Raw genomic sequence first — 21,700 nt, forward strand, 5'->3', positions numbered from 1 at the left:
AGCACGTGTGTTGGATCAGGTGTGTGTTGGATCAGGTGTGTGTTGGATCAGGTGTGTGTTGGATCAGGTGTGTGTTGGATCAGGTGTGTGTTGGATCAGGTGTGTGTTGGATCAGGTAGGATCCGGTGGTCGACAGTGATGCGGCCAAAGGTGACCTGACAGACACCAGCTTCGTCAGCAGCATATGGAGCCACTCTTGGCCCGGCTCAATGGATTTCACACATGGATTCAAGTCCAGTAAGCAGATGAAATGTTGGATTCTCTACTAATTCCATCTGCCAGGCTTGCATACTCCAGCAATTTCACACACACACAAACTTGTTTATCTATCTTTGTGGTGATTAACCACTGGTATGGTGCATTGCTCAGCCCCAAACCCTAACCGACCATCAGAGCATCATCCAAACACTTACCTGAAACCTAACCACAACCTAATTCCAACAACAACCACAACACTGAGTTCTGACCTTCAAAAGTCCCTCAAATATCTGGGGCTAATCATTTGGTCTCCACACAGTAGAACCTAAATTAGCTGGAGGTGTGAATGTGAGTATTAGTGGTTGTCTGAGTCAGCTCTGTGATTGCTTAAAGACTTGTCCAGCGTGTGTCCAGCTGCTCAAACAGCTGGCCTCTGCTTTCTTCCTTCCAAAACCTTCAAAATGCAAGAAACATTAACAGGGGGGAAACACATTTCAACAGATTACACAGTATTTATGTAATGTGACAGAATTTGAAACCTAAACAAACCCAAGCATCTGGCTTTTTTTTTTTAATTAGACCTGCAAACCTCTTAGTTATGGCTCAACACAACAGTTTGGAGATGAATAGTAAAACGAGTCCTCCACCTCAGTGGTCAAAACAACTTGGCTTAAAAGGGAGAAAATCTCATTGAATTTTCATACAAATTCAACAACTCTAGATTCTACAACAGTGGCACAAAAAGCACCCTTTTCACTCCAGAATATCTTCATGACGAAACGCTACACATTTAAGAGCTGACGCAATGTGAACGATTATCAGCGAGTGCTTTTCTTAACAAGGAAATCCCTCTGAAGAGATCTCCCTGAATTCCAAGGGACCATGGGGCACACCAGTCAACCATCTGTTGCTTTGCTGATTGCTGCAGCTAATAAAAAGATGCCTGGGAGCTCAGACAGAGCTAGTGCATTTTACATGAATGGTAATTAGAAAGGCGAATACATCTAAGTCTGACGTCCCCAGGGCCAGCTCCTTAATGGACCAGATCATATGGCCATCAGTTAGATAAAGGAGGCCTGCGGTGCCACATTACTGTGACATGTCATCAGGGATCACATGTTTGCTGGTCCTCTCTGTGTCTTACATGAGCAGGATGCTGCTTGTTGCTGCAGAATGAGGTGCCTCCCTGCCTGTTGAAACAGGTAAAGTCATTTGCTACAAATCAACAGGCTGCCTCTCCTACACAAGTCAGACTTCAAGGTTTGCTGAAACTCCCAAGGAAATCAATCCTACCCTTTAAAAAATAAACCTGTTAGTCTAACCCAGCAACCAGCTGCTAAAGGAAATGCAAAATGCAAGCCAAATCCTAAAAAAGAAGTACCGCCACGTTTACACTGTCGGGTCACTGAAGGACAGAACTAACTTGCAGCGCAGGGTTTGAAGCTCCGAGCCAAAAACCTAATGGCATTTCAACTGTGGTGCTGCTGGCCCCGATGCATTGCCCCGAAGCCCGCCCACGGTGTACTGCGATGGTGTGACCCAATATCATAAAATTAGAAATAGCTGCACAGTAAAAACAAAGAGATCGAGGAAGTCCACAGAACTGTGGTGAACGTGATCCGGCTTCTCATCATTATGCCATTTAGCCAAGTCCAGCAGCAGAACCATGATGTCCTGGTCAGTCTCTCTGACGACTAATAGCAGACATCCCAGAACACTGTTCACTATGTCTTCCCCTTGAAGTTTCTTCTTTTGGACACCACTCTGGGTTTTATCAAACTTGGCGGCCTTGTAGTGTCTCTTTCTGTTTTTCCAGCTTCTCACAGACCCTTACAGCTATGTGCTGGATATCCAGCTTAATCAACCCCGCAGCTTTGTGCTTCATCACCTCTTCATTAGGGCAGATACTGCTGATCTGTCTTTGAACATTATCTTCTCCTACCATCGCAGCCCTGTCTGGCCCAAGGACACTCGCAGGGCCAAAGGCCTGAGCCCCAAGCCTACAGGGAGCGCTGCTTAAGCCCTAAAAGTGGAAGTGGAGACACAAATTGGCCCTGGCACATACTCGCTCACCCGCTTTTGGTCCAAGAACTAGAAAAATGTCAATTGAAAGCCTGAGATTTCTCATTTGCAGAAAACCTTCAGGGAAAAATAGGGTGAATTAAACATGGTTATCATGGCTGTAATCAACACTTCTCTAGAGTGAACAAAATTAGATTTGGGCTGATCAAACTCGCCACGACTGTGTCAGAGAGTGAGAGGCAACGAGTCTCCTCACATGTCTCACATAAACGTCTGTAAATCCCTGAGGGTTTTCATCCCAGAACCAGCCTCTCTGAGGCAAATCCTCTACCCAAACCCCCCTCACTCACAACTCCTCACGTCATCTATCACCAAGGCTTGAGGGATGTGCTTCATGTTGCTGTAGCCTTGAGACAACAGGCAGCCAAACACTGATAAAGAGGGAAAGAGCGAAGGCATGAGGGGCACAGCTGTGGTTTGCAGCTGTAACCTCAGTCTCTAATCAGTGAGGACTGTGGACGGTAAGCAGGTAAATTAAGCAGTCTGGGATTCAACAGCTCGCAGGAATAAAAATGTTGGCAAACTGAGATACTGTGGCAGTGCGGGTGAGTTGGCTTTTCCATGTGTTCCTCGTGATGATGATGCCTTTTGATTAGTCGTAATTATCTCACATTCCCTCCTCCTCCTCACAGCCAACTCGGAGCAAACACACCGAGACCTGACGCCAAAATCTGACGACAGACAGAGACTGACAGATAGCTGCGTGCTGCACAACCCTGTGAGGATGGATGGGACATCCAGTCCATTTGTTGTCTGACCTGTGGCATCTGTGGAGACAGTTATGTTAAACAGGGCCGCATCTTTCACCAAAGGAGCTGCTCGTCAGCACCCTTCTCCAAACAGCAAAGAGGTGGACTGTACCTGAGCTGACCCTCGGTGGGTTTCTAACAAGTCATATTACACTGCTTGATGCTTTAGCATGGTGTCGCAAAGGATGAGAATCCTGGAGCAGCAGTCTGTTTACAAAAGCCTGCCAAGAGCTTTGCGTCTTTGCTGTAATAAAAATTCTGCTCAGTCTCCAGAGATTGATGCTATCCATCAAGGTATACCAGTCAAAAGCAATAAGTCAGGCTATAGCAGAAGCCTAATCATAGGTCGACTGAATCGTCGCTTTTATCTCAACTCGTCTCTCTGTGTTTCTCACTCTGGAGGCGAAGCCTGAATAAAGCACCAGTAAAACATTATTGACTTGTTTACAGCCAAAGTGAGCTTTGACATCAATAGGCGACCTAATAAACAACATCCACGAACAGAGCAAAGTCTTAGCACAGCAGAGGCCGACGACTATTCTCACCTGATGAATGATCTGGAGAGGAAATCAAAAACTAAACGGGTGATATGTGTGAAATAAAGAAAAGAATCAAGGTCCAGTCAAAGGTCCGGAGCTCCACCTGACTGAAATGCTGCAGTAGGACCTTCAGAGAGCTGTGCATAAACAAAAGGCTTCAGACCTCAATGAGCGGGCCAAGATTCCTTCTCAACAAAGTGAGAGACTGAGAACACAATTACAGAAAACCATTACTTCAACTTATTGCTGCTAAAGGTGCTTCTACAAGCTTATTTTCATCTTGATTTCAATCAACTTGTTTTATAGGCCAGTTTTCACTGTTCAGCAACGGGATGGGATCAACACTTGCACCGATTCCGTAATTCACAACAGATCTCCACACTGGATTAATATGAATAATATCCACAATGTACTGATCATAGATGTGCAGGTTAAATGTCACTTCATCACATGCTGCTCTCACTTGTTGTCCTGGCTGTCTGTTGCTGATAGAGATAAACTGAAGAAGCCTCATCAAGTAAAAAAAAATACCCAGAGACAGAAGTAGGTCCAACTTCAAACACTGTCCTTCCTCTGAAGGCACAGCAGCAGCAGCTGAATCATTAAGAGCCTCTTTTAAAGATCAATACCTAAAGCTGAACATGCAGGCAGAGGTGAACGAGCCAAGACAGAGTGAAAAGAATGAGAACAATTTCAATCCTGGGCCAAGACAAAGAAAATGGTTTGGGTGTTCATCTGGAGCGTCACAACGTGCACACAGCTGTGGCAGATATAAATATCTGTACGGCGAGCAGGGCTCTGTATCTGTGAAAAGAGCTGAGCTGCCATCAGCAGGGCTGCAGCTAAAAATAGAAGGCAAGCAGCCTCTGTCTCCACTGGATTTGATTAGCCCCTGAAGAAGCTCTGCCCACCCACCCCCAGCAACCCCTCCATCTGCACTCATCCTACAGTGTGTGTGTGTGTGTGTGTGTGGCAGCATACCTCATCTACAGGCGCAGTCCTTTCTGGCAGCACAACACCCGCAGACACACTCTGTTGTTTTGAAAATGCTTACATTGGATTTCCTGAAGTGGAATCTAATTTCCCTCCTCGCCAGGAAGTCTATCATTAATAACTTGGCAGCTACTTGTGCTTCCAGATGATCCAACAACAAATAAAACTTGGTTCACACGATGGCACTGCGACAAAAATCTCATTTTAATTGATTTTTTTCCAATTGTAGATCCAACAGAAATAATAATAATAAAATGCTGTCTAAAGAGGTTTTCGGAGTGCATAAAAAATCATCACAGCATAAACAAAGAAATATAGCAACAATGACAACTGAAAACAGAGGACGACTTGGCCTAATGGTGTCAAATCTGTTGCTGGTGACAGACTCACAAACAGCATCAAACATGCAGCAATAATAAAAAGATGGGATTATATGGAAAATTTAAATTCAAATACGTGCTCAGTTCATTTCTTTTGGCAGACAGTATGAACCCAATATGTTTCATGTTCTGTCCCATCAGCCTCATTTCATTCGTTCTTAAGAATCCATTTTAGGTTCAAAACCCTTTTTTTTTTTTTTAAATGGAAAAGAAGCAATTTTGGGCGAGAAATTGGGTAAAAGAAAAAAAGAAAGAAAGAAACAATTATAACGATCTCATTTAAAAATATGTCAATAGATAATTCTAATCAGGATTTATTGCAAAAGCAGGATTCATTGAGCAAAGATCTCCAGTTTGTCAACAAATGTGTCTGAAAATCCTGGTTTACTGTGTTCCTCAAAGCAAAAGTGGAAGTGAAGGAATCTGGAAGAATTTCAGCTCGCAAAGGGTTAATAGAGCTAGCTGGATGCCTGATCTCTGATCCGTCAGATGGTGCTGCATCAAGAACTCATTCATCAAGAGCTGATATAAACACACAGGGCAAGAGGTTATTGTGGGAAACCTTTTTCAGGCACCACAATAAAGAGTTACGTTCACAAATGCCACTGTAAAAAAGAACCATCGCACAGTGGAAATGTGTCTAATGAACGCAGAGTGCTCCGCACCAAAGATGAAAAGAAGCATCCAGAGGGTGCTGGACTGCACACAGGCCTGACTTTTAGTGTTTGCTTGAACAACAGGACCAAATAAAACCGGAAACACTTCATGGGTTGGTGTTGTGAGGACGAATGGTGACATTATAAAGTCATAAAAGCTTAAAAGTTTATTGAAAGTTAAGTCGAGAAAAATAATCTGGGTTCTTAACGACTGCAATTTATGGGTGATTCCACAGCTCTGTAGAATAGAAGCATTTTCAGTATTATTAATACTGCTAATCAGCAGCCCAAACACAGAAGAAACCTCAGGAAAAGCTGCAGAGGAGGGATCCTTCTTCCCAGAACGCAACAAACGATAAACACATGTCAGAATTATTCATTTTACAGAACAGCCACTATACACAACTGCCACTTTGGAAGCCTCTTCAGCGCTATTACTGCAGAGCCCATTGCAATAATATCTTACAAACGAGCACCTGAAATGCGCCTTTGCACATTTGATATTTGGCTGGGTTATGAGGTGCAAGGCAGACAGAAAAATGCTGCACTGCAAGACTGCTGTTCTGGCAGGAGGAAGGCCAGTAAAAGCCTCATCTCTCTCAGGCCGTTTGCCTCAGAGGAACACGTACATCTACATGCTGACAGCGATCTCTACATCGTGAGAAATTGGGATTATGGAGGGGGAATCTAAAACTGCACTGGCTGCAGCTTCACAGCACCGTGGACATTTGGCGTTTGGCAGATAATTGCAGAGTGTGTCTCAGAGGCCCGCTTGTTCAGTATCATAGCTTCCCCTGAAATGTGCCAAGTGAAACCCGGCATCCAGAGAAGATACGCGGTTGGGCTAAAGCTATGGGCAGGACTGCAGACTGGTCAGCTTTACTCTGTGTCAAGGGCAAGCACAAAAGTAGGATTTTTCTCTCACTCCTTGTCACATCAATCCTCAGCAGATGGGGTCCGAGTTCCAAATCCTCATAAAACTCTGAAGCTCCTGCATCTTTGGGCTCGTGCGCACATACTCCAGTGAGATCTATCAAAGCAGAAGCCTGGATGTAACAAAGGTACTGTCGACACAAACAAACCACAACAGAGTGGATGCGCTCCCAGTGAGGACAGGCAGATGGAATGTGACATAAAGCTGTGGTGATGAGGTGAAAGGAGTAACGGACGGTGTCCAAGTATCTGAAGTGCCCCGAGTCTCTAGGGAGATGAGTCATTGGGAATGTGTAAATAATTGGAAAAACCAATACATCCTAGCAGCCAGACTTCCTTCACCTGCAGTACATCCATCCCATCCTGTCAACATCCGCATTTCTCAAGCCCACAGCGCACGCGGTTTGTGGGAGGATTGAAAAACAGGTGCTCAGATTGAGCGATGAAAGGTCTGGGAGATAAACATGTTGACTCCTCCTGCGCTGATTACAGATCAGTTGTGATTGATTGCACTTACTCATAGTGTGCAAGTATACATATCATGAAAGGCCACTGTCTGATAACGCATAACATTTGCAAAACATAAGGGATGAACAGTTTGTAGATGAAAAGATACGCTGAAACTTGTGTGAAAGAATAATGGCCATATTTGGTTTAGGTGACAAAAACAAATTCACACTTAATTGTCCCAACCAAGATTAAGATATGCAATGAACACTGCGCTGTACTGCCAAGCCATTTGGCTGGAAGGTTCTCAATTTCCTGTGCATCTGTCCATCCAGCCCCAACAGCCAAAAGCAGCTATTATCAGCTAATACAAATTCTCTGTTAGCCATCATGCACATACAGACGGACAAATTAAGATACCAACAACGCTATCAGTATGCTTGTTCGAAAGGCACGAACATATGTAGAGACAATGCTTAAAAAAAAGTAGGAATTACATGACTAAAAAGAAATGTGCACTTCTTTTTTACACAAATCACAAGATCCAAATGATCCAAAGTCAACAACCAGGTGCCAGACACCAAATGCCACACACAGGCGTCCTCAGAATACTTCAAGGAGACATTTTGTAGGGAAAGAAGGGCAAAAAAACACCTTTTCTATGCTTAGTGCACACATTTCAGTACTAATTCAGTACCTAAAAAGGCCTGTAAAGATGTCATTCTGTTCAGACTTCACAGCAGGAGTTCGGATTAGGATTCTCCAGCCACCCCATCTTTATCTCCACCCACAGGTTGGCATCGTGCTGCAGTTGCTGCACCTCAAAAGATTTAGGTGGGACCACTGAGTCACGACATTCTTTACCTACGTGTGTTTGATGCACAAGTGGGAGCTGACTTCAGGTTTGATTTTTCATCAGCAAATTTCATCATAAACTCAGCAGGAATGGGTCACTTAAAGGAATATTTCAGTTTTTTTAAAGAGGCTCAGTAAAGTATTGGTGAGCAGTCAAGAGTCTTATCAAAAGTAAACAGAGATTTTTATTTTACTTGGTAAGCTACATTCCAATGTAGGAAATCTTGTTGAATGTTTTGAAAGGAGGACATTTCCATTTGTTATCAAATGCAGCATCAACAGGCTTAAATCATGAAGTGACTACTTTGCTATCAGCTAAATAGCGCAGCGTCCATCAGTACAGCTCAGAGGGAAAAAAAGTGCGACGCAACGCTCAACACTTCTCGCTCGCAACGCTCCGCAAAAATCTGATCATGTGTGCTAACCAGCTTTGATTCAACTGTTTTGCCATCATGGGCCAGTTAAAACTCTATTGTGCCTAAGAGAGGAATCGCTACCAACCGACTTTGTCCAAACCTCCAATGAGGGAAATGGAAGTATGGGACACTGGTGTGTGGTAGGTGAGCTTGGTTTGTTGTGTGTGCTAATGAGAGCTCTTAGGCTAGGTACTTATGCTATTATACGGTATATTGAGTTTTTGATTTCTTTTACGTCGTTTGCTTCCCAACAATATCAAAAGAGGCACCATGGTGGCAAACTAAATCGCATTGTTTAGCTTACACAGAATTTAACAATCTGCACAACTAAAACGAAGCATACTGAATGTGCAAATGCACCCCAGTTTGAACTAAACTTAATGAGATGTCCGTGTTACAACTCTTAGCAAGTTTACACTACTTTCAGTTTTGACAAGCAACATTCCCAGTTAATCCTGAGGTACGGCCCAAAGCCGAAACATTTTTCATTGTTTGATTCATTGTTTGTGTTTACACAAACCAGGATTGCACCTGTCCACCCCTTGAAAGTCAACAAGCGCCCAATGCATGCGGGGCATTAGTTTGAGTTCAGTTGCTGAAAACAATACAGCCCATCACCATAATGAGTCATGCACTGAGAATGCATTTAATACAGTAAAGAGGCACATTGATGCACAGGCTTTTTGTACAGCACACAATGAGATGAATCATGCTGTTGTCCACTGCATGCCCCACAGTACATAATGAAATGAAAGGAGATGGAGCTCATGTTCTTACAACCAGCTTTTAGGTGGAATTCAGATTCCTGATGGAATTAGATTTGTTTTAACCAAGGTTCCAACACTGTATTCTCACTGTAACTCTGAGCTGTCAGTCAAACTGCCTCTAATGAGCCTAACAACTGATTAAAAATGGCTGGCTCGCCTTTAACATTTTTGTTCTTTCAGCATAGATAGTGGATTTCTAACAGGTTGTGTAACACATCTAAAGGGAAAACGAATTCAGTTTTATCAGTAGTGTTGCAAGATGAGGATTTGTAGAGAACCCAGCAGGACTGTTAAAACATTTCCCCCATATATTACACACAAACTAAGACATTTAGGAATAACTGGTCTTCGGGATGGTCTAGAAACTATGCAAAAATATGCTCCTAATCACCATCAGCAGTATGAACATAATCCAGGTGATGTCTTGACTCCTCATGATGCATGTTTGCACAAAGTTAACACATTGTCTAGGTTTGCTAAGTCAATCTTTTTTTCCATCTGTTAGTCACCATCCTGTCAAAGTAAGAAATAAAAGAAGAATTTGCTTGGCAGCTAATCAGAGCAGAAAACATTGGTTTCTTTCCTGATGATTCACAGGAAATAAAAAGACCCTTCTGGCTTTCAAAAGTAACACAATGCAGCAATCACCAACGCAGGCGGTTGGGCTGCTGTGCCCTCAGCAACTTTCTACCCCTCAGACATCCATAGGTCTTCAACAAAATGTTATCCACTTCTGATCTGCTCCATCCATTCTCATTCCGCCTGTCTCCACCTCGCCCCCTCCCCCCCTTCATCTGTACGCCTTCCTTGGAGCTCTGACTGGCTGATTCAAAGAGCGGAGCTATGGTCAGATACCATCAGAATAAGCTGTGTTTCCTTTCTGCAGGTATATACCAAAGATATTCATCATTTGCACAAAAAAAAAAAGAAAAGAGTGCACCGAGGCTGAACAAGGATGGAATAAATTTTCCCTAAACTATGCTCCACTCCAAAAACAAACCCAAAGCTTACTTGCATCTTGATTCACGACTGAGAACAACAGGAGGGAGTGAATGTGTTGCCATTCACGCCGCAAGGCCTTTTTGTGTTTACCTTGACATGGCTGTACTCAGCCTTGCCGGCATCGCTGCTGACGGACTTGGTCTCAGGCCTGGGTTTGAGCACTTGTCGGAGCGGACTGGAGATTGGCAAACCTGTCACGCTGATTCCATCTGAAAAGACATCACACACCACAGAGTCAGAATAAAAAAGGAACAAAAAATGAGGCTATCACCGAACAGCAGCTGGCAGAGTTCCACAGCACGCAGCCTCACTCAGTTCTGTCAGCTGCCTGCAATGCATTCCAAAGCCTTACGGGAGCTGTTTTGTGATGAATTGTTTTAATTATTTCTGTAATGTAGTCATTCTTTGCCATCCATCTCCAGTTTAGATAGCGATTTCTCATAAGAACTATGTTCCTAACGATTACTTGATGATGCAGTGCCTCAGAGATCATCCTGGACTTGTTGCTTTGGATCAAACAGGCACGAATAAGTGTATATCAGTTTGTTCATGTGTGAACACTCTTCAGTTTAAAAGACAGGCTGGAAGTGAGAGACACGATCATACATAGGGTGAGTTACAGCTTATGTGTTTGTAATAGTAAAACGGCTTTATGGCATCAACTGTTTGTGCAGCATTTTAATGGAATAAGCAATAAAGAAATAACTGAATTGAGCTAAACTAAATGTATGGATTCTAAATACAGTAACATGTTAGACTGTCTCTGCTTTCTTCTAGTTATCCGTGTTTATGACACATTTAGTAAACACAGTTGGCCTTTCACTTGACACCTCCGACAACATTCCAGTGAGGACTACTTTATCTAAAAACTTATTTTCTCCCAACATTAACTTTTTCTATAAATAGAGATCAAATAAAGATTTAATATATACTTAAGATATATAAAAAATAAATGTGTAAATAAATCACAATGCTTTTGAGTGTTTTATTTCTGTGTATTTTTCCCCTTATTTTACAGGTTTATTCTTTTTGTTGATAATTTTTCCACTTTATAGAATGGTGAAAGTTCAAATTATGCAGGAATTACTTGAACTAGATCCATTTCACAAGAAATTACCTCTCAACAATCCCTCTGGTGATTTCTTAGGGAAGGGCAGCCGAATTGAGGCTGATAATCGTTTTTAAAAGGAGAGCAAATTGAAATCGCACGTCATACAAATATCTTGAATTAAAAAGAAAAAAAAAAAGAGTGTCTTGGCTCCTTTAATATCAGTGAGAAAATTCCCCGTGTTTTCTTGCCAGTAATTCGTCTTTAGTCTTTAGTTTTTAAGCAGCAACGGGACCCACAAGTTGATGGAGGAGTCTGGCTCTGTAATTGGTCGTGATCTCAATTCTTTTTTAAGTCTTAAAAAAAGAGAAGGGGCCAAACTAAAAACTCTTCTGCATCTTAAACCTCCCCCCCTCTTTGTGACGTTTAAAATGGACTTTAAGAAGAAGACTAACGATGACTCAAAGCTCCTCGGAATGACTCAACAGGGCTTTTGTTCCAGTTGCAGTTAGAGATAAAGGATGGAATTGTGTTTGATTGCTACTGTACTCATTTGCTGCCATCCCCTGACATTTTTTTTTGGGGGGGGGCTTTGATATGTTGGTATGTGATGTGACCATCTGCTCCAGGGTGGTGGCAAACGTGTCTCCCCTCCGTTCATTAGTTTTCACGGCACCAAACACAAAAGTAGGAGCTGAAGGAGGGTAGCTGCTCTTCTGAGGCAACTATAGAGCAGAAAATGATGTGGTGTAATTGATTGGCTGAATAACCATGACACCATCGTATTCATCTAATGCTCCTCAATCATTCCATGATTGAGTCGGTGACCCAACATGTCATGGTGGCTCTTATATGGAAATCTGCCAATTTAAATCAATTTAAATCAAACCAGTTATTCTGCAGATATAGATATAGTATAGTACTTGTAATTTGTAGCAAGATGCGTTCACTATTTTTTATTGATAGTTAAAAAGCAAAAGCACAAGGGCAACAGCGGGAAATGTAGGGATGAAAGCAGGAGTCCGTTTACACATCAGCTGAAAATAGAATTAACAACAAAGCTGGGGTAAGTCATACACTTATATTATGAGATAAACTGTAGAACATACCCTGCTGTTGTACCTCTGACAATAGAGTGATGCTATTTGTTTGGTCTGAATCTTTTTTGTTGTATTCACCGGGCACATAGTTCTGAGGTTTTTCTCCTGTGTCATCTGTAGTCCTTTAGGGTGACGAGAAAAAAGCTCATCAGATAGAAATGAAAAGCCTGCTTTTGTTTAAAAAAGTAGCATCATACTTCATATATGTCTGTGTGCGTTCCTGTAGCCTGCACATAAGCTATTATCTCAGTGAACACGTCTAAAAATGGGAGAGAAACAAAGTGAAAGAAGCACGGCAAAGTGAACGTAAGTTGAAATGATGAACACTAACCCACTGCACTGCAGCTGAGCCGTATCTAATCATATAAGTCGCTGTTCCATTATTATATTTTGCTCATCCCAACCCATTTAAAAATAAAACATGAAAGGATAACAAAAAGTAACATTCATAATAATACGGGCCTGCTAGATAATACCTGCAATTGTATCAGTTTTTACAGTAAGTTAGAGTGAATATAAAACAAGCTGTTAGGTCAGGAAAATCTGATATTTCAGAGTTCAAGCACCGTTCGAAGCGTGTAAAGAATAAATGACTGAATTTTCATTTCTAACCTTGAGAGAAGCAGTGTGGACACGGGAGCAGCTGCAGTACCAGCAGCTGTGCTCGGCACCACCGCAGGGGCTGCTGCTTTCAACCCACTCAAACAATGCCAAAAAAAAATGACGCCCACAGCTTAAGCTCTGACGTCAAAGGAATCATATCACTCTCTGACGTCAGTGCAATTTCCCTCCAGAGAGGTGATGTTACCAGCCTCTGCAGCAGCTCCGGAAACTGGGTTGACGGACATATTCAAAGACGACCGAACTCCACAACAGCTAAATTTAAAAAGGAAGAAAAAAAAAAGGTCAGATAAAACCAGCTGAGTGTGTGTCCGTGAGAAAAAAGGAAGGTTGTTGCACTGATGAGGTGAATCCCGTCAGACTGAGAGATGCTATCAATTTACAACGACAGGTAAACAGTGAGGAAATGTTCAATATATTTCCACAGCAAACAGCAGTGACTGCAAATGATCAAGCTGTGCACTGCGCTCAGCTAAAGAGCTAAAAACCCTAAAAGCCCATAGCTAACAGACACCGGCAGGTTCTTTTGCACCTGCACTAACAACTTTTTTGGAAGTTGTTAGTGCAACAGTGACGTCGTCTTTTAAACTGGACATCATGGACACATTCAGCAAATGATCAGCCTCATCATCCTTCATGTGGGATGCAAGTCCAGCATCAACTCTGACCAATCAGGTCCTCAGCAAAGTATTTTGCTCTTAAAAATGCTGAAATCTCCACTGCATCACACAGCTGGCAGCTAAGAAAGTCTGCTTCTGAGTTGCAGGCTGGACAGCTGAACAAGGAACCAAAGCCCACCTTCTACAGGTTGATCACTGCGAGTGACCCCTTTGTAATGTAGTTTGCTGCATTGTTACACTAATACTGATTATTGCTGATAATATAAAAGGTTGGATATAATTAGGGATGGAAATTGTTAAGAATTTAGCAATTCCTGTTCCATTATCAATATCAATTCTGTTCCCTATCGATTCTCATCCAGTTATATATAGTACAAATGGCTTTGGTTGCAGTAACACTTTAATTCAAAGTATTCACCAACATTTTCTCTATTTTCGCCTCTGTCATTTTACTTTTCCCTGCCTTGATGAAAGGGGTAGCTACAGTTAGCCTGCCTCTGATCCTGCCCCTGAGCCTGCCACACTCTTCCAGTCCTCCTCAACTAAATGTTAATATCAGATGGAAATTATTCATACAGTATGTCGCTAACATTATTACAATCAACAGGACCTTTTACGTTACAGGGCTCTCTAGTTTTGAATGCAGGCAAGAGTGACGTCTCTCCTGCTAAAGCTAAAACTGCTCTGCTCAGACTCATGGGAGACGTGCTTGTTTCCTGCCGTTTCCATAGCGATAGCGGGACTTTTGAGACGGAAGACGCTGTGCCACCAGCTCCCCAGCGAGAGTTGGGGAGCGTGTCAAAGACTTCACATTCATGCAAAGTAACTGCATGTTGTGTGGTCAAATGTTTCAGCATGTTGGAGGTATTTCCCCCCTTTGATGTGATCACAGCTCTGCACCTGTTGCAACTGGCCCTCGTATTGTCCTTTTTGGTGAAATATAACCAAACTTCAGAGCGTTTCTACCTCAACGCCATGTTGGAAACATTCTGAGCCAAAATACGAAGCGTGCACATGACGTCATCACGCAAATGCGTCAGACGTTAGCAGAACCTATAAACGGGATCGTTAGGCAGGCGGATTAACGATTACACAGAATCGAACAACTGGGAGCCGACTCTCTTCAAGAACCGGTTCTCGATTCCCATCCCAAGATATAAGTTAGACTGTAAGATAAAGCAGATCAAAATCAAATGTGAGATGAGTGATCGGAAACAGATTTGCTGACTGGCTGTAATTGACTCAGGTTTGCTCATACAGCTAAAACTAGAATCAGTATTTTATTAGTTTTTTTAAATCAATTCATTAATATTTTTCTCTCTGACAGCTCTGTCCCATCTGTGTAAACACTCAGTTCAGCACTCGTACGCGTCTTGTCCCCCTGCCATCCTCCCTCTTTTCTGTGTTTTAGTCATTTCGACAAAACTGATGAGTGTTTGACATTCAGTCTCCCACAAAATCAGAGTTGGAGTCACGTCCGGAAACTTTAGTCTCGACTTGTTGTCGTTTGAAGCAGTGCCAGAAACTTTTGGGGGTTTAAACTGCAGTCTGACGCAGACACGAGCTGCTCAAACAAAAAATGCTCATCGCGACCGACATTAACCGAGCTGCTGCTTTTACTGATCACCAGGAACTCTCCAACAGGGAAAAATCTAAGAAACATTCTGGGTCGGTAACTCTGACCCCACCACATTTCCACCTCTTCTCCAAAAGGGCAGCTTGTACACAAAAAAACATGGATTTTTAATTTCCTGCATTTGCTCCGATGAAACATGAGACAAAGCACTTTTGGTGCATTTAGGCTATTATTTCCTTCGGTTTCGTGAACGAAAGCTGCATTTCGACTGCAAAAAGAAGAAGGGGCATACGTCAGCTGACTTAATTTGCCTTATTCATGGGCTTCAGTGGAATTGCAACAGACACGGAGCTTTGGCTTTGAGGCCGAATTTAGCAAAAACGTTTCCAACGCAGATTAAATTCTTCACAATTATAAGGTTATGTCCATCCAACTATCCTTCGTCTTTACCACCTTTAGCCAATTCAGGGTCCCAAGGGAGGATGGGGGTTCTGGACCCCCACCCCTCGATTCCCACCCATGTTTTATGCAGGCCATTGTTGTCGCCTCAGTTAGAGCTGACACTGCAAAACGCTTCCCAAAATATCCCCATAACCTAAAATAAGGCGCTATAAAGGGAATTAAACAGTGTTTTTTAGGTCTGCGCTCTGGTGACAATAATCCCCTGTTATTGTCTCGTTCTCTCATCCTACTGTTTAACAGATTAGGCAGACGAGGAAACAACCTAAAATACACTTTATGAGCCGAATCCTTCATTATGATACGCAGCCCGTTTCAGAAGGTACACATGACTCGTCGTGTCCTGTGGCACAGGGACTGTGTGAGTAATAGGTGCTGTGATTAACGATGATGGCACTGCTCCACGATCACCCCCCTCCCCTTTTACACCCACCTTCCAATCAGTATCTGTCTCGTTCTCTGTCTAACAGCCTCCGGGAGATTCGGCTGAACTCAGCACTTCTGCCAATGGCCGCATTGCTGCCAGTGCTAAGATGGACCAGTCGAGATTGGGAGTCTCACAGCAGAAATAACGCTGCAGTAAGACTGAGAATTGTACCAACATGATGAGCAGAAATATGAACAAACGATTACCATGAACACTGGCAGGACTTTCTGCTTGGCCCAGATGCTCCACTGAGGTCAGAGAGAGCATCTAAAAACACCTGCGTTGGCCAAAAAGCAGTAAGAGCTGCCTGCGTTTAACTTGAGGTGGCTTAGAAAGCTCAACACTCTACTTTTCATAAAACATTTTACTAAATAAGTGTCTCCCTCTTGGTTACCCCCGGTGGTTCCACACATCGTCTTACAGATTGTCAGCTGTCCATTTATTAAAATTACCTGAATACATTTGCCAAATTACAAGACCGGCTGGATAGAAACTTGGACAAATTGGGTTCAGTTTTAGCATTAGTTAGTGGGTGGTGCTAACAGAGCTGAGTGTCTGTGGTGACCTCAAACAATGACATCAAAATAATTAACTGAAGACATCAATTAGGTGAGAAATGTATGAATTATTACAAACATACAGATGCCACTGACGGATGGATGAGTCTAAAGGTTTCTCATCTTCACAAGCTCTTTCTCTCTCTCTAATTCCCAGAGTGGGTGAGATGGTCAGTGACTTTAGAACATTATGAGAGTCTGGTGTGCAGTTTAAATGTTCAGCATTATTGCAAAGTATATTCAGCTGCCACGATCTGAGGGGATCTTCCATTGGCTGATTACCGGTGACTTTAAACTGAGAGAGGCCGCACCTGCTTTCATCTTACGTATATAAATTCAGTGACAGTCTGTGGGTTTATAGTGTTGCAGAACATTTTCAAACCAAAAACACGAAGTTCACAACATAACTTTCATTATCCAGACCCTCTCCCCAAAGAAAGCTTAGAACAAAGAGAAGTTTTGCATCGACACACCCAAAGATTTTACCTTAAAAGAATTTGAGTGGGCTGAATTCAAAACTAACAACAGAAGCAGTGCAGTCTTTAGCTGGCTGAGAATAATATGAGAAGGCAGGAAAAAGCTCATCCTGGATTTAAATGAGCTTCTGAATCCGGCTATGCTGTTTTCCCGTACCTTCTGGGTTTAGTCTCTGATTAAGCTGCAAACACTGACTGCGGTATGAGGTGCCGTCTTCAACCCCAACACTAATGAAAGCAGTAGCACTGTCATTAGCCACGACACTCACACCATTTAACACAATAAAGAGCGCTGTACGTCTGGGCCCATTAGGCCTGACTGATGACATCACTCCCATCTGATGCTGAGTTATGGCGTGTTGGTGTCGAGCTGAACTCAAAATGAGAGATAAACTCTGTCCGAGGATAAATCAGCGAGGCTCAGCCCCCTTTGTCTGATTTGTCCCTAAAGCACAGAGGACATTGAGTTCCAGGCAACATTACATTAAAGGCTGATGGACTGACTCTCACCAGAGCATGGGCAGAAATACAAGCTGATCAATAAACAGGATATTATAAGCAAACTTTGAAATTTCCTTAGATGTGTTACATCACTGTGGACATTCTGAAAGGTGGGTACAGTCTTCAACCTTTGGTGCGGCACGACAGACAATAAAAGCCCAGCCCTAGTTAGACATCTGAGCTCACAGTTACATCAAATACAGATAAGTGCCGATGTTAACACAATGTACCAGCTGCATGCACCTCGGTGAGGCTGAGAAACGCAACGCACAAGCTTTGAACTCCGATTTCTCCTCCGGCTGCAGAGCAGGAGTGCGAGAAGGTCTGAAAGACCTTTCCACCCGAGTAAAGAGGAGGAATTCATTCATATGCATCAGCATTTGTATTCATCCTCAAACTGACAGTCAACTTCAGATTTTGTTATTGCAGCTTTTCTCTGGTCGCTCTGTTTTCACTCGTGACTGATCGCACTGACCTCACTGGCACTCGTGAGTATTTATATTAACAAAGAAAACACTTCTTTTTTTAAAAAAAATGTAAAATCAAAAGGTTTCATAATGCGCTTCTGTAACAATGGGCCAGAAACGGCAACAGGCAGCATTAATTCAAATCTCATAATCTTGTGACCTATCGATTTGGATTTTAAAATGCTGTAAACAAAGGCTGCAGAACAGCTGCTCATGTCAGCTTCTTACATCAGCTTTATTGGAGGTTTCTAAAGGTTAAAAAGATAGTTTAATAATAGTTTGAACAAGAAACATGGCGAATTCTGCCGAGCAAACTGACTGCACAGAGTAGCAAAGATGTTTAAAACATCATCTACTTAAATCATCCATTCAATCCTTTGACAAAGTATTTTTCCTCAAATACTCTTTTTTTATGTAAAAACAAATGTCAATTTCTGTCTATTCATTTCAAATAAAGATTATCTGCATTATTCTCCGGTGGTTGTTCCTTTAAGATGGATCTCTGTCCAAAATAAGTCCTATCTTTTGGGTTTTCAACTGCAAGAGCATGTCCTACAGGTAGCTGTGGCTCAGAAAGTAGAGCCAGTCACCAGCAAATTAAGAGTCCGTGGCTTCCCACCCCCCCTTCAGGTATGTAGCTGCCCCTTTTCTTTTGGGGAACAAATTGTAACGGTCATAGAAAAATCCAACTAACCCCCAATACCCTAGTTGAAGCGCTTGATGTTGCTACTTCTTGATCCCCAAAAGAAAAGCGACACCTTCTCCCTGCTAAATGAAGGGGAAGGGCAAAGAGGTACGGCCAAGGGAGGAAATTGGGATTGAGCCAATGTGTAAAGTACAAAAGCAGAAAATTCTCTTTGTAGGCTATTTTGTGCACTTAACGACTGCAGAACTGAACAGACGGCCAACATTTCCTGTCGTGCATCTTTAGCTTTGTTGTTCATTTGTTTGTGGGCAGAGCTGTTTTTCTTCCACCTGCACAAAGCCGACTTAAAAGTGTTGCTCTGAAAATGCAAAAAAAAAAAACAAAAAAAAACTCCAAACTGATTTACAACAAATGGCATTTAAACCCTTGTTTGTTGTAGATGAGCCTTAGGAAGAAAGTCAGACCTGAAACAATCGATATCTCTGATGACACTGCAGCAGAAATGGGTTCTCATTAAACTTTTCCCTCCAAAATGAGCCAGCTTTCACTAAAATAACTGGTTGCGGCAAGTAAATAAAAAATTAATCTCGGGAAAAAACGTCATTTGATGAAAATGAATTACTCGGTTCCTATTATTCCTCTTTAAGGAGCAATGACCTCGTGAGCCCATTTGACGTTAGAAAGCTAATGTGCAGATTTTCTGAAATGTCAAACAACGCCTTAAAACGGACGATGTTACAGGCCAGCTGGTGTATGCATCGCAAAATGTCACTTTGGCTGGGGTACCCAGGGCAAGCGTTATTATATGTCTGACTCTGACAAGATAATTATTTACTACTGCTACAAACTGGTTAATAGAGCTTACATGTGGCCATTTGTGATGGCGAAGCAGTGCATTTGAATAGTTGTTGAAAGCACAAAGTGACAATCCAGATTTTACAGTTTAATTAGCAAAGATGGCAGAACTTTGCTAATCTTCCTGCACAAACTCACACAGACTGAGAACAAAGCTAAACAACAGTTTTATGCAAATAAGTTGATCGGTATATTAACGCAGCATTATTAACGTGACGACATTAATGTATTAAAGCGCTAGATAGCATCGAGTGAGTTTGGGAAAAAACTGCATTCCGTAATTGTCATTGTAATAACTGCATTCAGAGCTGCTGTTTAGGAGGAAAACGCGTCTTATCTCATTAATTCAGGGCTTCAATTATTGCTCGGCTAATTAAAACACTGAAATGGTATCGTTAAAACAACCTCATGTGGAGAGTGGCACCGAGATAAACATGCAGCATTGCACGAGTTTACTCTCCCAGGCGTCTGAGTCTACATGCAAATGCACACAAAGTGAAGTCTCTGAGAGGCAGGAGCAACTCCACATTGATCTCACATTAATATTCATCAGCCCATGGAGTCTGTAGTGAAGAGGTTCAACAGGGAGGAGGAGAGGTCAGCCAGTGCAGGAGAGGAGAAGGATGAGACTGAACTATGACAGAGGGTGGAGACGGAACACAACGAATGAGCTCTGAGGTAGGGGGAAAGGTTAGGGGGCCTTCTTTGAAAGCCAGGAAGAAAAAGTGAAAGTGAGCAGGCTAAAAGCAGAGATGGACAGACATCCCTCCTATTACTGGTGAATTATTAATCAGGAAAGCAGAGATCCATGTGCAACTGCCCATTAACAGTCACATGCACCAACATTTTCTTAGAAAATGTACTTATAAGAGAAGGAAAGGGTTACATAAAGAGTATAAAATATTCAAATTCCCACTCTCTAGTATTTAAGCAGCCATATTGGCAGAAGTAAACCTTGACAAGTTGCAGGATGGAGCAGTACCAGCTGGGGGTTGAGCTCTATGAAGTTACAGGAGGAACTAACACAAGCCAGGTGGAGAAGCATGCCGGTGTGATGTCTTCTGGTTGCAAAACTGGCAGACGTGACGTGTTCTGGTTATGACTGCGATGGCATGAAATTCGATTCTGTAAGCCTTCATGTTTAAATTAAAGATGATAAACTACAGCAGAAGTGGACAGAGTCATTGCAGTGTCCCATCAAAAAAATACCAGAGACTACTACACAGGTCTGCAAATTTAACCACGAAACAGCTTGGTTTTGCAAATAAACAAATTATGAAGTTTGACACGGTTCCAAGCATTTATTTGAGAAATGGCAGGGGTACGAACAGGCATGACCAGTAAACCAATTCCTTTTCACCATGTCAGACTTCTACCACAGCTGCCTCTCGAGTGAGTCCCATGCAGATAGTTTCAGCTCCCTGCACAGCTAATGTGGTGCGGTGCTGAAATCTAACTAAATGCAAGCAGTTATGCAGCCCAGCGTAAGGCATCATCTTATTATCAATAAGAATATTAACTTATTGCTCTTTGTTCCTTACAACATTGTGAGTTTTGCAGAGGCGGAGTGAAGTTTGAGGAAGTGATGAGAGGCAGACATGTGAGTGAGGCTCATAGATCCCAATTCACTAAAGGAGGAAAAAAAAAAGCGTAGTCATACTGCAAACCATTTTAAGCCGTGAGATAATTGAGAAATGTACAACTTTAAGGAACACAGATTAGTTTTTAGGGGATTAATAACAGACTAAATAACAGATTATGAACTGCTGGGGCAGATAGGCCACATCTGCCAGCAGCCAAACTAGCCACAGATGCTAGCAGCCACGACAAGCAGGCCAGAGCCACAGATGCTAATAGAAACTCGCTAACTCAACCAGGTCGGATGGACTTGATCTCTGGCAAAAGGGTATTTAATATTCCTGATTTTGATTTGTGTAAAATCAGTAAAAGTGGGGTTTTTTTTGTGATTTGGATTCATTACTATCACAGCACTACAATTTCCAATATCTAGTGTTATCATATCATGAATAAAGACAACGGTTATTATTTTTGGTCTATCCTCTGTCAATCCAGTTCTCTCGTGCTGACATCAGCGGTGCTTTATCCACTTGTTGCGCACATTCCCAGAAGAAGAGAAGGGAGTCCACACTTTTACATGATCCAGTACAGACACAGCACGTTAAGTGAGATAAACATTCTTGATTGCATGACTCACACATGTAGAGACATACAGCAGTCAGAGACAATAATCGGTTTTGCTAGCACAGGTCCCAAACTGAGTAAAAAAGAAGCTGTGTTGAAGTGACAGCTTTGAGAGCTTGTCAAATTAT

General features: G+C 42.4%; 1 protein-coding gene across 2 annotated transcripts in view; it reads right to left on the reverse strand.

Annotated features, from left to right (window-relative positions):
• trappc9 (trafficking protein particle complex subunit 9) overlaps window positions 1-21,700 on the reverse strand; it is a 193,172-nt gene that overhangs the window by 116,542 nt on the left and 54,930 nt on the right. For both annotated transcript variants that reach the window (XM_072369878.1, XM_072369877.1), the window contains one exon: window positions 10,108-10,226. In XM_072369878.1, the coding sequence (XP_072225979.1) occupies window positions 10,108-10,226 (119 nt within the window). The remainder of the gene's footprint in view (window positions 1-10,107; window positions 10,227-21,700) is intronic.

The sequence above is a fragment of the Leuresthes tenuis genome, unplaced genomic scaffold, assembly GCF_036924035.1.
Source record: "Leuresthes tenuis unplaced genomic scaffold, fLeuTen1.0.hap1 SCAF_18, whole genome shotgun sequence".
NCBI classification, from domain to species: domain Eukaryota; kingdom Metazoa; phylum Chordata; class Actinopteri; order Atheriniformes; family Atherinopsidae; genus Leuresthes; species Leuresthes tenuis.